The 17,857-nt window shown below is 39.4% G+C and overlaps 1 protein-coding gene across 1 annotated transcript; it reads right to left on the reverse strand.

Annotated features, from left to right (window-relative positions):
- Positions 1–1,045: 1,045 nt before the first annotated feature.
- Positions 1,046–17,110, reverse strand: LOC113689219 (uncharacterized). Its single transcript, XM_072064547.1, has 7 exons — positions 16,936–17,110; positions 15,433–16,833; positions 2,774–2,883; positions 2,216–2,363; positions 1,953–2,160; positions 1,384–1,706; positions 1,046–1,152 (listed from the first exon to the last, which is right to left on the reverse strand). Exons 1-7 carry the CDS (start codon positions 17,108–17,110, stop codon positions 1,046–1,048), a joined length of 2,472 nt encoding a protein of 823 aa, XP_071920648.1.
- Positions 17,111–17,857: the final 747 nt, after the last annotated feature.

Consider the following 17,857-nt stretch of genomic DNA (forward strand, 5'->3'; position numbering starts at 1 on the left):
GGTGGTAGAAACTGATTTGAGGTTAAGAAACCCTAGGCTAAAGTGAGGAGTAATTGTTTGGTTAGGGTTAATTTGGTTAGGGTTTGTTGCACTAATGGTTAGATTAAGTTAATGGGTGTATATGAAGTTCAATTAGAAGGTGTAGATGATATGTGGTTAATTTGTGGAAATTGTATGGTGCAATTTCGGATCATTGGAAGCCTTCATAGGAGTTGGTTTAGGGTGTGTATTTGGTTTACATTTAGCTAGAAAACCTGCATAACCATCATAGAACGGACCATGCGTTTGCGACATTTGAAACCGGCAAAACGGGTAACCCGGGCAGTTCAGCATCTGAAATTTGGCTCCATTTTTCTTGATATTACGTATGGATTCAGAATTTTCTCAAAACATGAAAGTTATAGCTTTTGAAGTCCTTATAGTGCCTGCAAAATTTTAGGTCAAACGGACCAGTGTAGCCCGAGTTATAACCAAAACACTAGCACCTGTTTTGTACCCTGGATTGTGTTACGTTTTGACTTTTGTTTCTGACCATGTTTTATCTGTTTTGATAACGTACGAACTGTGATACGAATGTGCGGATCTAGCCGAACAATCAAGTTGAAAAGGCGTATACTTGAATCCTGAGTTGATGAACTAAAATGAATCTCAACCCAACAACTAACGATTTAGTGAACCAACGGTCTGGATAGAAGAACGCCACAATCAAGGTGTATACTTGATTGATAAGTTCAATTTGAATAACTCAAGAAAACTCTCAAGTATTCAAGCAAAGCTCTCTTGGAAGAGAAAAGTGAATTAAACTCACAAATATTATGTAATTTCTGACCCCTTAACAAGGAGGAAGTATGGCTATTTATAGCCTTTACAAGCATTAACCCTAATCCCAAAATTGACTAAACTAACCCTACCAATTAATGACAAGGATTCGGCCAGCCCTAAGTTCATAATGGACTGACTTTAACTAATATTTAACTATGAAAAAAGATAAATAATCGAACTAGCTTAACTCTTCCTTAAGCGTGACCGCTAGGTGAGGGCACGCCTAACTAGCAACAGGTGCTGGAGGGTCTTCTACTTGGAGCAATGTGTAAAGTTTTGAATCTTCATTCTCCAAGCCTTCAATAATCTTTAAATCATCTCCAATGCGGCCTTGGATTGTACTCACAAGGGCTTGTAAAGATTCACGCATCTTCTTGGCACGAGCTCTTGTGACTGGACCACTTGGTACTTGAATGACTTGTGCAACTTGTGTTTGACCAGCCTTGAGCCCCTCATCAATCCCCTCCTTTTGAAGGTGATTTGTCCCCAAATCAAGCTCGTCATCTGCATGAAAAGGACTCAAGTCAGCCACATTGAATGTAGCATGTACTCCATACTCACCTGGAAGGTCAAGTTTGTAGGTATTGTCATTGATGCGCTCCACAACTTGAAATGGCCCATCACCCCGTGGAAGTAGTTTGTTGCGCCTTTGGTTTGGAAAACGCTCCTTTCTCATGTGTATCCAAATCCAATCACCTGGTTCAAACACCATCTTGCGATGTCCCTTGTTGGCACTTTGAATGTATTGAAGGGTACGTTTCTCAATATTAGCTCTAGCTTTGGTATGCAAATCCCGCACGAACTCAGCCTTTTTCTTACCATCTAGGTTAACTCTCTCAGAAATAGGTAAAGGAGACAAGTCTAAAGGTGTGAGAGGGTTAAATCTATAAACAATTTCAAAAGGTGAAAATTGAGTAGAAGTATGCACAGTGCGATTATATGCAAATTCAACATGAGGCAAGCAATCTTCCCAAGATGTAATGTTCTTTTTAATAATTGCTCGCAACAATGTAGATAAAGTTCGATTAACCACTTCAGTTTGTCCATCAGTTTGTGGGTGACTAGAAGTAGAAAAAAGCAATTTAGTCCCTAATTTACACCACAAAGTTTTCCAAAAGTAGCTAAGGAACCTTACATCCCTATCAGAAACAATGGTACGAGGTATCCCATGTAAACGCACTATGTCTCTAAAGAATAAATCAGCCACATGTTTAGCATCATCAGTTTTATGGCAAGGAATGAAGTGAGCCATCTTTGAGAAACGATCAACTACCACATAAATGGAATCATGCCCTTGTCTAGTTCTGGGCAATCCAAGTACAAAGTCCATAGACAAATCTACCCAAGGTTCATGTGGAATGGGTAAAGGAGTGTAGAGTCCATAAGGATGTACCTTTGATTTTGCTTGGTGACAAGTTACACACCTTTGTGTATGCCTCTCGACATCCCTCTTCATGCGAGACTAGTAGAAATGCTCTTGGAGAATTGACAAGGTCTTGGCCACTCCAAAATGTCCCATGAGGCCTCCACCATGAGCCTCTCTAAACAACAAAAGTCGCATGGAGCACATTGGAATACATAGTTTACCTTTGTAGTACAAGAACCCCTACGACATAGAATAATGCTCACGAGTAACTCGTGGCAAGGTTGTGAAAATCTCACCAAAGTCTAGGTCAGCTGCGTATAAATCCTTAATGAATTCAAAGCCAAGCAACTTAGTGTCTAATGTAGTGATTAGTGTATACCATCTAGAAAGTGCATCAGCCACTACATTAGTCTTTCCAACCTTATATTTGATGACAAAAGCAAAACTATCAATGAAAGCTACCCACCTCGCATGCCTTTTGATCAATTTGATTTGTGATTTGATGTGTTTGAGCGATTCATGATCAGTGTGGAGTATGAATTCCCGAGGTCTGAGGTAGTGTTGCCAAGTTTGGAGAGCTCGCACCAAGGCCATCAACTCCTTGTCATAAGTTGAGTAGTTCAACGAAGCACCATTCAACTTCTCACTAAAGCAGGCCACTGGTTTCCCCTCTTGAATTAGCACAGCTCCAATACCTACACCAGAAGCATCACACTCTACTTCAAAATCCTTGTCAAAATTAGGTAAACTTAATACAGGTGCATGTGTGAGCTTGTGTTTAAGTAATTGGAAAGACTTAACTTGTTCTTCTTCCAATTGGAACGGCACATTTTTCTTGATAATGGCTGTAAGTGGGGCAGCAATGGTGCTGAAATCCTTGACAAATCGTCTATAGAAGCTTGCCAAGCCATGATGTAACGCACCGAGGCAGAAGAAAAGGGAAAAATTTCTGGTGAATAGAGTTTTGTGGGGAATCCGGCCAGAAGCCGTGCAAATTCCTTATATTTTTCCTAAAATTCCCTTTTCTTTGACAAATACCACTTTATAATGCCCTACTACTCAATCACCCCACAATAAGTGCCAATGAACCTAGAAAATAGGGTTTTACGCTTCGGTTTCAAGTTTGGAGCAAAATTAGGGTTTTCGCGATTTTTCGCCGGATGAATTTTCGGTACAGAGTAAGGATTAATTTTGGGGATTAAAAGTGACTTTTAAGTGAGAAATGATATGTGACTAGTAGCAATGATATAAGGTTAGTGAATGGGAAGTAAAAACCCTAGTACGTGAGTTTTTAAGAAAAACGGCGCGAACCGGCGGGTCCCGCGCACTACCGATTGAACGCACCGCTTGACCACCATTTTTCCTTACCAAACAAATTTATTGAACTTGAGCAAAATATCTTCTCTCTTGGCAGCAAGCTTGACCGAATTTGAGGCTAGAAAATAACAAGAAAGAAAGAGAAAAAAAGAAAGGTGGTGGTGGCGACACTTGTCGCCACCTCAAGGCTTCTTGACCAAGACAAAAGACTATCTATTTAACACCAAAAATTCAGCAAACTTTCCTCTTCATTGCAGCTGCTTGGCCGAGAGAAAGGAGAAGAAAAATACCAAGGGAAAACACTTCATCTCTTCTTCAATCCAACAACTAAGTGAGGAATCAAACAAAAGAAACCGATTAAACTTGTTCTTGAGTGATTAGTTAGTGATTTGTGGTGAGACTTTGGAAGGAGAAAGCTTGGGCTATCCTTAGTGAACTCTAGTCAAGGTAAGAAAGCTTATCTCTCTAAGTTTTACTTTCAATTTTGTTAAATTAAGCTTAGCAACTTCATTTTGTAGGGGAATCATGGATATTATCATGTTTTAGAAGTTTTTCCCTTTTTATTTGATGAACCAGGGTTTGGGGAAATTCTGCCCAATTTGTTGTATGGTGCTTATATGTTGAAATTAAGGTTATAAGAGAGGCTTTGGTAGTGATTAGACCAAGAAATTAAGGAAAGTTCCACTAAAAACTAGAAATTCCAGAATCTGGAAATTTTTCCCAACATTCTGTCCGAATTTGTAACTATATGTTAGAGGCCGAATTGGCCTTAGGTAAAAGAAGGAAAGTTGTAGATAATAGTATTTTATAGGTGCCTACAAAATTTCAGCTCAATCGGAGGAACGTAGGTCATGAAAAGTCCAAAATACCCTTACTGTTTTAAATATTTCCCCAGCAGTCCGTTCAATCAGTTAAATCCAGTTTATCACATTTTTTGACTAGGAGCCGTACTGATTTAGCTCTTTGCTGAAACATGAAAGTTGTAGAATTTTGTCTTAGCTTTCAAATGCCTCTAAGAACACCTGAATTGGACTTTTGTACACTGAGTTATGTCCATTACAGTGTAATGCGATTAAACAGCCGACGAATTGGTTTTTGGTTTAGTAATTTGAGAATTTGACCAAGTTACATTAGAAACTGGACTAAGTGACCTTCATGAACATTGTAGCTCTGTGTCTTAGCTTCGAAACGGCATAGGTTATGCCTCAATCCGATAAGCATAGCCTCGGATATGTTATTTCCGCATCCATACGTTGAATCTGTCTTTTGCTAAATTGAATTTCTGCACTTGTTATGATTGTGATTCTTGTTCTTATGATATTGTGAGCCTATGGCATGGCTTTTGACTTGAATTGCTGATATGTGTGATGTTGGGTTTTGGTTGAGGAAAAATAATGAAGCCTAAATGGCTGGAAAATTTGATAAACACAAAGGGCATGCTGCCCGAATTTACGCTCGAGGACTAGAAAACTATACTTGTAACTTGTGTAAAGGTTAAGTGATTATCACTTAAACTAGCGAGCACCTTTACTACTTTGTTATCGAGGGTTATACGTTAAAAACCTAAACGAACTTGTACCCTTGAGGAAAAGATATAATGGCCAATGTAAACTTGTATTTCTTTGTACTTTCAACTCAAGTGTTGTTTTCCAAGTATATATACTACAAAAACCTTGCGATTTGAAAAGCGAGCAAGTGTTTCATGAATGTTTTTCAAATGAATTTCAATTGGTTGATTCTTAATGAACGGAACGTTTAAGTTTCGAATCTTACTCGTGTTTCAAAGTTCTCAAATTGGATTTCTATCGCAGATCTGGACTTCAAACATGGAGTATAGTTGAACGTGAATACTTGAAGCACTATAATTGGAGTGAGTGATCCCTCGACTGTTCCCAAAGTTACTTTTGAACTAATTCTTGCATTTATTACTCCATTGCATATCATTTGGGTTCGGGTGTGTGCCATGACATAATTTGGCTCCAATGAGTTCCTGGAAAGTCTTGTGCTTAGAACCAATGTCTCCACTATTGTTTACATATTCTTTGGAGCCTGATGGCTCCTTGCTTCTGTTTCACGGTTATCTGATCTAAACGAGCATTGGATATTTAAGTACAAGAATTTCACTGGCTCACATGAGCAATAAATGAACATTTGATTACTGCATCATGACATCATACCAATGCTTTATTGTGAAAAATACTTGGCTGTTGATTTTACTGGTCACTCGCTGAGCTTCTAGCTCACCCCCTACTATCTGCTTCTCCACACAGGGATCGAAGTAAAGGAAGAACTTGTTTTTGGATCTTTGTGTGGCTGGATGGCGTACATCTTGTATAGTTTAGTTTTGGTTTTGGTTTATGTACTTTTGGGCTTGTATAAATATTTGGAATTGAATCGGATGTAAATCTACATTTTACGCTTAGAACTAGTTTCCGTTTCGCTTATGATATGTAATTTTGGAGAATTGGATGTATTATTTGAGTTGTACCTTGTAATTTACTTGAGGAATGTAGTAAGTGAGTGAGTCCCGGCGAGAGCTGGGCAAGCGGGCCGCTAAACCCTTTGGTTCGCCTTAGGGGGTGGTGGGGTGGTTACAAATGGTATCAGAGCTTAGGCTTCAGATCTTTGTAGTGTATCCTAGGCTTAAAGTTTAGGATGCCGGACTGTGGGATTGGTTTGTACGTTCAGTACTCTTTTGGAGCGTCAGTTGTGAATCTTGAAAGTGGTACGCGTAAGATATGATTTGGTTGAATTACGCTTGAGAGCGTACGGCCTGAGCTATACAGTTTCTTAGTTTTGGATTATTGGCTAGGGTTTTGATAGATTCTGGTGGCCGGAATTGTTGAGAAAAGTTTTGGTTTGCATTTGTCTTCTAAATTTCCTGTTTGATTAAAGTTATACCACCCGAGTGGTAAATGTTAAGATTTGAGATATTTGAACTGTCTAAGACCGACTGGACTGAGCTCATTTGAGACTTGAATTTGTATCGGCTAGTGTACCCTTACATACACTTGATAGACCTGACCTGACTGAAAATAGGGTATCTCTTTTACTCTTGAGCAAGTATCTTGATTCATATATGATCTGTATGTGCATTTGAGTTTGATGACTGCTTGAGAGTGTGAATTACTGGGCATAAGCTAGGCGAGTGAGTTTCTCCTCGTACCCGTGTTCCTTGAACCTGAAATAATTGACCCTGTTTTTGAACCGATATACTTGAACCCTGCTTTTGACTTTGTTTCTGAACATTTTCGTACTTGTTTGGTTATAGAACGGCTACTACTCTTCTGTAGCGGTTGAACAGAACCTCTCTGGTGAGGCATTGCCTGTTGTGTTTTCAAGCACCGTCATTCTTCTGGCGAGGCATGCCTGCTGTGTTTCAAAGCACCATCAGGGATGAAACTTTGACTTGAGGCTCTCTGGTGAAGTTTAGCCGTTGTGCTAACTTGTTGTGTTTCCAAGCACCACCAAGGATGAAATTTTGAACTGAGGTTCTTTGGCGAGGTATAGCCGTTGTGCTAACCTGTTGTGTTGTCCAGCACCGCCATGGACAAAATCTTGCATCTGAGCCTCTGGTGAAGTATAGCTGAGTGCTAGCTTGTTGTGTTTTCAAGCACCACCGGGGACAAATTCCTGAGACTTTCTGGTGAAGTATAGCTGAGTGCTAGCTTGTTGTGTTTTCAAGCACCACCAGGGGTAATTTCTGACCTGAGACATCGTTATGTCCTGGATTGTTTTTTTCCAAATATCAGGGACTTTAAGTCCGATTTCGAGCCTTTTTGTATATGTATCCAGTTACTCGTCTGAGTATCTATTGGATCAAGATTATTTGATAAGTTGGATTGGAGTACTTTTAGTACTTGATTGTGATGAGTGATTCTTAGTATGTGATTGACCTTTGTGATATTTGATCTGATTAGTATTTGATTATGATAAGCGAGATTGAAATGATTCTTAATACGTAATCGACTTTCGAGAACTATTTTGATCTGACTAGTACAAGTTGGAATGTCGAGGACGACATTCTTTTAAGGAGGGGAGTTGTAACGCCCCGAGGCAGAAGAAAAGGGAAAAATTTTTGGTGAATAGAGTTTTGTGGGGAATCCGGCCAGAAGCCGTGCAAATTCCTTATATTTTTCCTAAAATTCCCTTTTCTTTGACAAATACCACTTTATAATGCCCTACTACTCAATCACCCCACAATAAGTGCCAATGAACCTAGAAAATAGGGTTTTACGCTTCGGTTTCAAGTTTGGAGCAAAATTAGGGTTTTCGCGATTTTTTGCCGGATGAATTTTCGGTACAGGGTAAGGATTAATTTTGGGGATTAAAAGTGACTTTTAAGTGAGAAATGATATGTGACTAGTAGCAATGATATAAGGTTAGTGAATGGGAAGTAAAAACCCTAGTACGTGAGTTTTTAAGAAAAACGGCGCGAACCGGCGGGTCCCGCGCACTATCGATTGAACGCACCGCTTGACCACCATTTTTCCTTACCAAACAAATTTATTGAACTTGAGCAAAATATCTTCTCTCTTGGCAGCAAGCTTGACCGAATTTGAGGCTAGAAAATAACAAGAAAGAAAGAGAAAAAAAGAAAGGTGGTGGTGGCGACAAGGCGACACTTGTCGCCACCTCAAGGCTTCTTGACCAAGACAAAAGACTATCTATTTAACACCAAAAATTCAGCAAACTTTCCTCTTCATTGCAGCTGCTTGGCCGAGAGAAAGGAGAAGAAAAATACCAAGGGAAAACACTTCATCTCTTCTTCAATCCAACAACTAAGTGAGGAATCAAACAAAAGAAACCGATTAAACTTGTTCTTGAGTGATTAGTTAGTCATTTGTGGTGAGACTTTGGAAGGAGAAAGCTTGGGCTATCCTTAGTGAACTCTAGTCAAGGTAAGAAAGCTTATCTCTCTAAGTTTTACTTTCAATTTTGTTAAATTAAGCTTAGCAACTTGATTTGGTAGGGGAATCATGGATATTATCATGTTTTAGAAGTTTTCCCCTTTTTATTTGATGAACCAGGGTTTGGGGAAATTCTGCCCAATTTGTTGTATGGTGCTTATATGTTGAAATTAAGGTTATAAGAGAGGCTTTGGTAGTGATTAGACCAAGAAATTAAGGAAAGTTCCACTAAAAACTAGAAATTCCAGAATCTGGAAATTTTTCCCAACATTCTGTCCGAATTTGTAACTATATGTTAGAGGCCGAATTGGCCTTAGGTCAAAGAAGGAAAGTTGTAGATAATGGTATTTTATAAGTGCCTACAAAATTTCAGCTCAATCGGAGCAACGTAAGTCATGAAAAGTCCAAAATACCCTTACTATTTTAAATATTTCCCCAGCAGTCCGTTCAATCAGTTAAATCCAGTTTATCACATTTTTTGACTAGGAGCCGTACTGATTTAGCTCTTTGCTGAAACATGAAAGTTGTAGAATTTTGTCTTAGCTTTCAAATGCCTCTAAGAACACCTGAATTGGACTTTTGTACACTGAGTTATGTCCATTACAGTGTAATGCGATTAAACAGCCGACGAATTGGTTTTTGGTTTAGTAATTTGAGAATTTGACCAAGTTACATTAGAAACTGGACTAAGTGACCTTCATGAACATTGTAGCTCTGTGTCTTAGCTTCGAAACGGCATAGGTTATGCCTCAATCCGATAAGCATAGCCTCGGATATGTTATTTCCGCATCCATACGTTGAATCTGTCTTTTGCTAAATTGAATTTCTGCACTTGTTATGATTGTGATTCTTGTTCTTATGATATTGTGAGCCTATGGCATGGCTTTTGACTTGAATTGCTGATATGTGTGATGTTGGGTTTTGGTTGAGGAAAAATAATGAAGCCTAAATGGCTGGAAAATTTGATAAACACAAAGGGCATGCTGCCCGAATTTACGCTCGAGGACTAGAAAACTATACTTGTAACTTGTGTAAAGGTTAAGTGATTATCACTTAAACTAGCGAGCACCTTTACTACTTTGTTATCGAGGGTTATACGTTAAAAACCTAAACGAACTTGTACCCTTGAGGAAAAGATATAATGGCCAATGTAAACTTGTATTTCTTTGTACTTTCAACTCAAGTGTTGTTTTCCAAGTATATATACTACAAAAACCTTGCGATTTGAAAAGCGAGCAAGTGTTTCATGAATGTTTTTCAAATGAATTTCAATTGGTTGATTCTTAATGAACGGAACGTTTAAGTTTCGAATCTTACTCGTGTTTCAAAGTTCTCAAATTGGATTTCTATCGCAGATCTGGACTTCAAACATGGAGTATAGTTGAACGTGAATACTTGAAGCACTATAATTGGAGTGAGTGATCCCTCGACTGTTCCCAAAGTTACTTTTGAACTAATTCTTGCATTTATTACTCCATTGCATATCATTTGGGTTCGGGTGTGTGCCATGACATAATTTGGCTCCAATGAGTTCCTGGAAAGTCTTGTGCTTAGAACCAATGTCTCCACTATTGTTTACATATTCTTTGGAGCCTGATGGCTCCTTGCTTCTGTTTCACGGTTATCTGATCTAAACGAGCATTGGATATTTAAGTACAAGAATTTCACTGGCTCACATGAGCAATAAATGAACATTTGATTACTGCATCATGACATCATACCAATGCTTTATTGTGAAAAATACTTGGCTGTTGATTTTACTGGTCACTCGCTGAGCTTCTAGCTCACCCCCTACTATCTGCTTCTCCACACAGGGATCGAAGTAAAGGAAGAACTTGTTTTTGGATCTTTGTGTGGCTGGATGGCGTACATCTTGTATAGTTTAGTTTTGGTTTTGGTTTATGTACTTTTGGGCTTGTATAAATATTTGGAATTGAATCGGATGTAAATCTACATTTTACGCTTAGAACTAGTTTCCGTTTCGCTTATGATATGTAATTTTGGAGAATTGGATGTATTATTTGAGTTGTACCTTGTAATTTACTTGAGGAATGTAGTAAGTGAGTGAGTCCCGGCGAGAGCTGGGCAAGCGGGCCGCTAAACCCTTTGGTTCGCCTTAGGGGGTGGTGGGGTGGTTACAAATGGTATCAGAGCTTAGGCTTCAGATCTTTGTAGTGTATCCTAGGCTTAAAGTTTAGGATGCCGGACTGTGGGATTGGTTTGTACGTTCAGTACTCTTTTGGAGCGTCAGTTGTGAATCTTGAAAGTGGTACGCGTAAGATATGATTTGGTTGAATTACGCTTGAGAGCGTACGGCCTGAGCTATACAGTTTCTTAGTTTTGGATTATTGGCTAGGGTTTTGATAGATTCTGGTGGCCGGAATTGTTGAGAAAAGTTTTGGTTTGCATTTGTCTTCTAAATTTCCTGTTTGATTAAAGTTATACCACCCGAGTGGTAAATGTTAAGATTTGAGATATTTGAACTGTCTAAGACCGACTGGACTGAGCTCATTTGAGACTTGAATTTGTATCGGCTAGTGTACCCTTACATACACTTGATAGACCTGACCTGACTGAAAATAGGGTATCTCTTTTACTCTTGAGCAAGTATCTTGATTCATATATGATCTGTATGTGCATTTGAGTTTGATGACTGCTTGAGAGTGTGAATTACTGGGCATAAGCTAGGCGAGTGAGTTTCTCCTCGTACCCGTGTTCCTTGAACCTGAAATAATTGACCCTGTTTTTGAACCGATATACTTGAACCCTGCTTTTGACTTTGTTTCTGAACATTTTCGTACTTGTTTGGTTATAGAACGGCTACTACTCTTCTGTAGCGGTTGAACAGAACCTCTCTGGTGAGGCATTGCCTGTTGTGTTTTCAAGCACCGTCATTCTTCTGGCGAGGCATGCCTGCTGTGTTTCAAAGCACCATCAGGGATGAAACTTTGACTTGAGGCTCTCTGGTGAAGTTTAGCCGTTGTGCTAACTTGTTGTGTTTCCAAGCACCACCAAGGATGAAATTTTGAACTGAGGTTCTTTGGCGAGGTATAGCCGTTGTGCTAACCTGTTGTGTTGTCCAGCACCGCCATGGACAAAATCTTGCATCTGAGCCTCTGGTGAAGTATAGCTGAGTGCTAGCTTGTTGTGTTTTCAAGCACCACCGGGGACAAATTCCTGAGACTTTCTGGTGAAGTATAGCTGAGTGCTAGCTTGTTGTGTTTTCAAGCACCACCAGGGGTAATTTCTGACCTGAGACATCGTTATGTCCTGGATTGTTTTTTTCCAAATATCAGGGACTTTAAGTCCGATTTCGAGCCTTTTTGTATATGTATCCAGTTACTCGTCTGAGTATCTATTGGATCAAGATTATTTGATAAGTTGGATTGGAGTACTTTTAGTACTTGATTGTGATGAGTGATTCTTAGTATGTGATTGACCTTTGTGATATTTGATCTGATTAGTATTTGATTATGATAAGCGAGATTGAAATGATTCTTAATACGTAATCGACTTTCGAGAACTATTTTGATCTGACTAGTACAAGTTGGAATGTCGAGGACGACATTCTTTTAAGGAGGGGAGTTGTAACGCCCCGAGGCAGAAGAAAAGGGAAAAATTTTTGGTGAATAGAGTTTTGTGGGGAATCCGGCCAGAAGCCGTGCAAATTCCTTATATTTTTCCTAAAATTCCCTTTTCTTTGACAAATACCACTTTATAATGCCCTACTACTCAATCACCCCACAATAAGTGCCAATGAACCTAGAAAATAGGGTTTTACGCTTCGGTTTCAAGTTTGGAGCAAAATTAGGGTTTTCGCGATTTTTTGCCGGATGAATTTTCGGTACAGGGTAAGGATTAATTTTGGGGATTAAAAGTGACTTTTAAGTGAGAAATGATATGTGACTAGTAGCAATGATATAAGGTTAGTGAATGGGAAGTAAAAACCCTAGTACGTGAGTTTTTAAGAAAAACGGCGCGAACCGGCGGGTCCCGCGCACTATCGATTGAACGCACCGCTTGACCACCATTTTTCCTTACCAAACAAATTTATTGAACTTGAGCAAAATATCTTCTCTCTTGGCAGCAAGCTTGACCGAATTTGAGGCTAGAAAATAACAAGAAAGAAAGAGAAAAAAAGAAAGGTGGTGGTGGCGACAAGGCGACACTTGTCGCCACCTCAAGGCTTCTTGACCAAGACAAAAGACTATCTATTTAACACCAAAAATTCAGCAAACTTTCCTCTTCATTGCAGCTGCTTGGCCGAGAGAAAGGAGAAGAAAAATACCAAGGGAAAACACTTCATCTCTTCTTCAATCCAACAACTAAGTGAGGAATCAAACAAAAGAAACCGATTAAACTTGTTCTTGAGTGATTAGTTAGTGATTTGTGGTGAGACTTTGGAAGGAGAAAGCTTGGGCTATCCTTAGTGAACTCTAGTCAAGGTAAGAAAGCTTATCTCTCTAAGTTTTACTTTCAATTTTGTTAAATTAAGCTTCGCAACTTCATTTTGTAGGGGAATCATGGATATTATCATGTTTTAGAAGTTTTTCCCTTTTTATTTGATGAACCAGGGTTTGGGGAAATTCTGCCCAATTTGTTGTATGGTGCTTATATGTTGAAATTAAGGTTATAAGAGAGGCTTTGGTAGTGATTAGACCAAGAAATTAAGGAAAGTTCCACTAAAAACTAGAAATTCCAGAATCTGGAAATTTTTCCCAACATTCTGTCCGAATTTGTAACTATATGTTAGAGGCCGAATTGGCCTTAGGTAAAAGAAGGAAAGTTGTAGATAATAGTATTTTATAGGTGCCTACAAAATTTCAGCTCAATCGGAGGAACGTAGGTCATGAAAAGTCCAAAATACCCTTACTGTTTTAAATATTTCCCCAGCAGTCCGTTCAATCAGTTAAATCCAGTTTATCACATTTTTTGACTAGGAGCCGTACTGATTTAGCTCTTTGCTGAAACATGAAAGTTGTAGAATTTTGTCTTAGCTTTCAAATGCCTCTAAGAACACCTGAATTGGACTTTTGTACACTGAGTTATGTCCATTACAGTGTAATGCGATTAAACAGCTGACGAATTGGTTTTTGGTTTAGTAATTTGAGAATTTGACCAAGTTACATTAGAAACTGGACTAAGTGACCTTCATGAACATTGTAGCTCTGTGTCTTAGCTTCGAAACGGCATAGGTTATGCCTCAATCCGATAAGCATAGCCTCGGATATGTTATTTCCGCATCCATACGTTGAATCTGTCTTTTGCTAAATTGAATTTCTGCACTTGTTATGATTGTGATTCTTGTTCTTATGATATTGTGAGCCTATGGCATGGCTTTTGACTTGAATTGCTGATATGTGTGATGTTGGGTTTTGGTTGAGGAAAAATAATGAAGCCTAAATGGCTGGAAAATTTGATAAACACAAAGGGCATGCTGCCCGAATTTACGCTCGAGGACTAGAAAACTATACTTGTAACTTGTGTAAAGGTTAAGTGATTATCACTTAAACTAGCGAGCACCTTTACTACTTTGTTATCGAGGGTTATACGTTAAAAACCTAAACGAACTTGTACCCTTGAGGAAAAGATATAATGGCCAATGTAAACTTGTATTTCTTTGTACTTTCAACTCAAGTGTTGTTTTCCAAGTATATATACTACAAAAACCTTGCGATTTGAAAAGCGAGCAAGTGTTTCATGAATGTTTTTCAAATGAATTTCAATTGGTTGATTCTTAATGAACGGAACGTTTAAGTTTCGAATCTTACTCGTGTTTCAAAGTTCTCAAATTGGATTTCTATCGCAGATCTGGACTTCAAACATGGAGTATAGTTGAACGTGAATACTTGAAGCACTATAATTGGAGTGAGTGATCCCTCGACTGTTCCCAAAGTTACTTTTGAACTAATTCTTGCATTTATTACTCCATTGCATATCATTTGGGTTCGGGTGTGTGCCATGACATAATTTGGCTCCAATGAGTTCCTGGAAAGTCTTGTGCTTAGAACCAATGTCTCCACTATTGTTTACATATTCTTTGGAGCCTGATGGCTCCTTGCTTCTGTTTCACGGTTATCTGATCTAAACGAGCATTGGATATTTAAGTACAAGAATTTCACTGGCTCACATGAGCAATAAATGAACATTTGATTACTGCATCATGACATCATACCAATGCTTTATTGTGAAAAATACTTGGCTGTTGATTTTACTGGTCACTCGCTGAGCTTCTAGCTCACCCCCTACTATCTTCTTCTCCCCACAGGGATCGAAGTAAAGGAAGAACTTGTTTTTGGATCTTTGTGTGGCTGGATGGCGTACATCTTGTATAGTTTAGTTTTGGTTTTGGTTTATGTACTTTTGGGCTTGTATAAATATTTGGAATTGAATCGGATGTAAATCTACATTTTACGCTTAGAACTAGTTTCCGTTTCGCTTATGATATGTAATTTTAGAGAATTGGATGTATTATTTGAGTTGTACCTTGTAATTTACTTGAGGAATGTAGTAAGTGAGTGAGTCCCGGCGAGAGCTGGGCAAGCGGTCCGCTAAACCCTTTGGTTCGCCTTAGGGGGTGGTGGGGTCGTTACACATGAAAACTCCTTACCTCACTTACATTGGTTGGAATTGGCCACTCATTTATGGCCTTCACCTTTTCTTGGTCAACTCGTATTCCCTGTTCACTCACAACATAACCTAAGAAGACAAGTTGGTTAGTGCAAAAAGTACACTTCTTAAGGTTAGCGTAGAGGCTTGCCTTTCGAAGTGCATCTAAGACCATTCGTACATGCACAACATGCTCTTCTGCACTCTTACTATAGATCAAAATGTCATCAAAGTAGACTACCACAAATTGACCAATAAAAGAACGCAAAACATGGTTCATTAACCTCATGAAGGTACTAGGTGCATTAGTTAAGCCAAAAGGCATGACCAACCACTCATACAGACCATGTTTTGTTTTAAATGCTGTTTTCCACTCATCCTCTTCTTTCATGCGTATTTGGTGATAACCACTTTTCAAGTCAATCTTAGTAAATATAATAGCACCATGTAACTCATCAAGTATGTCATCTAATCGAGGTATGGGATGGCGATACTTTACCGTTATGGCATTTATGGCTCTACAATCGGTGCACATTCTCCATCCTCCATCTTTCTTTGGCACAAGTAGGACAGGTACAGCACAAGGACTTAGACTCTCTTGAATCCAGCCCTTACTAAGCAAGTCCTCTACTTGCCTTTGTTGCTCCTTAGTTTCCTCCGGATTAGTCCGATATGGTGCCTTATTTGGAAGGGAAGAGCCAGGAATGAAATCAATTTGATGTTCAATTCCCCTCAAAGGTGGTAACCCATTAGGTATATCCTCAGGGAATACATCTTGGTACTCCTGTAAAAGGTTAGCAATAGCACTAGGCAAGGAAGCACCAAGTTCATTAGTGAGCAAAGACTCTTTACAAAACAAGATAAGCAAAATCTGGTTAGAGTGCAAAGCCTTTCTCACATCTCTAGTTCTAGCAAGCATGATGGACTTTCTCTCCTTTTTTCCTTCAATGGCCGAATGTGAAGTGTCAATTTTATGAGAAGATGGTTCGGCCATTTTGCTCTTTGTATCATGCAAATTTTTCTTTTTATTGTCACAAAGCATGTCATATTCCTTTTGCAACCCAATTTGGTCCTCATGCACTTGTTGAGGTGTAAGAGGTGCAAGTGTGATCTTTTTAGTATTATGCACAAAGGAATACTTATTCAAGAATCCATCAAAAATGACCCTTTTATCAAATTGCCATGGCCGACCCAAAATAATATGAGTAGCTTGCATAGGCACAACATCACATAAAACATCATCTTTATATCTACCAATGGCAAAATTAATTAAAACTTGCTTATGAACACGTACCTCACCACTATTATTCAACCATTGTAGTTTGTAAGGTCGGGGGTGATCACTTGTTGGCAAGTTCAATCGTTCCACCATGAGTGCACTAGCAACATTGGTACAACTCCCTGGGTCAATTACCAAGCTACAAAGCTTGTCCATCACATAGCACCTTGAGTAAAATATGTTCTCTCGTTGAAGGTCATCTCTACCAGCTTGAGTAGTTAGAGCTCGTCTTGCAACCATACCAACTTTACCATGAGCTGGTATCTCCTCAAATTCCTCATCTTCCTCAACCAAGGGGGGCATGTCCTCACACTCATCCTCCTCATCCGTTTGTACTTCCCCATTTGGTAGCATAAGCATAACCCTTTGATTTGGGCATTGGGAAGCAATATGTCCAAATCCTTGACACTTAAAGCACTTAGTGTCTCGGTATCGAACTTTGCTTACCTCATGAGTAGGCCTACCATCGCCCCTTAAGGGTGGTTTTGAGGAAGTTGCATTCGGCCTTAGTGATTCCTTGGTTGTCCCACCTTGTTTGGTCAAAGGGAATGCACTAGAGGGGCTGACCTCCCTCTTGAAGGGTTGGTTTCTCCAATTTCCAGCTTGAAAGTTGGAATTTTGTCGAATTGGACCCCTCCTCTTGAGCCTCCTTTCAATCTTAATAGCTTTGTCTAGCATATCATGGAGGTCCACATAATGGTGCATCTCCACTTGATCCGCTATTTCAGGCCTCAATCCACTTAAAAATCGTGCCATAGTAGCTTCCCGGTCCTCGACAATGTCAGCCCTTAACATGGCTATCTCCATCTCCTTATGGTAGTCCTCCACGCTTTTGATTCCTTGTGTCAAATTTTGAAGTTTGAGGTACAAGTCACGGTGGTAGTGACTAGGAACAAAGCGTTTTTTCATGACACCCTTCAATTCGGTCCATGTAGTGATAGGGTATTCACCACTTCGCCTTCTACTAGTAGTGATTTGATCCCACCACACTATGGCGTAGTCGGTGAATTGCCTCATTTCTCATTTGCTGCTCCTCGGTGTAATCATTGCAATCAAAGATCAACTCCACTCCTTTCTCCCATTCCAAATAGACATCGGGGTTGGATTTGCCTTGGAAAGTAGGCAATTGCATTTTAACGCCTTTGACTGGATCCACACCAGCTTTGCGGTGTTTATTCCTCCATGTCCTCGACCCATATTCCTCCTCGGAGTTGGAACTTTCATAGTCACGGGTTGGTGCTTTGTGTCTCCAGGACTTAGAATTGGTTTGGGAGTGTTCGAGACTATCCATCCTCTCATGCAATGGTTCTAATTCCTGTTTCATTATCTTGAGCAATTTTTCAGTCATAGCCTCCATCACAAGTTTAATATCAAAAGGAGTAGTTTCCTTCCCTTCGGACATGTTGAGGTATTCCTGCAAAAATAGGGTTAGTGGAAATAACACCTCACTCACTCCCTTAGTATATCACCCACACTCGTGTTTCACTCAAGTGTATTAAAACACTCTAATGATCTCACCAATCACTTCTCAAGTCACTAGATTGCTTTTCTTGA

The sequence above is a fragment of the Coffea arabica genome, chromosome 9c (assembly GCF_036785885.1).
Source record: "Coffea arabica cultivar ET-39 chromosome 9c, Coffea Arabica ET-39 HiFi, whole genome shotgun sequence".
Classification (NCBI taxonomy): domain Eukaryota; kingdom Viridiplantae; phylum Streptophyta; class Magnoliopsida; order Gentianales; family Rubiaceae; genus Coffea; species Coffea arabica.

What these genes read in the sequence shown, in the direction of transcription:
- LOC113689219 (XM_072064547.1), bottom strand. Translation starts at nt 17,110, where the DNA reads ATGGAGATAGCCATGTTAAGGGCTGACATTGTCGAGGACCGGGAAGCT. An exon ending in GTCACCAAGCAAAATCAAAG is followed by an intron (nt 2,161 to 2,215) that starts GTACATCCTTAT and finishes AACCTTGGGTAG; the next exon opens with ATTTGTCTATGGACTTTGTA. An exon ending in GTTTCTGATAGGGATGTAAG is followed by an intron (nt 1,707 to 1,952) that starts GTTCCTTAGCTA and finishes AATTGTTTATAG; the next exon opens with ATTTAACCCTCTCACACCTT.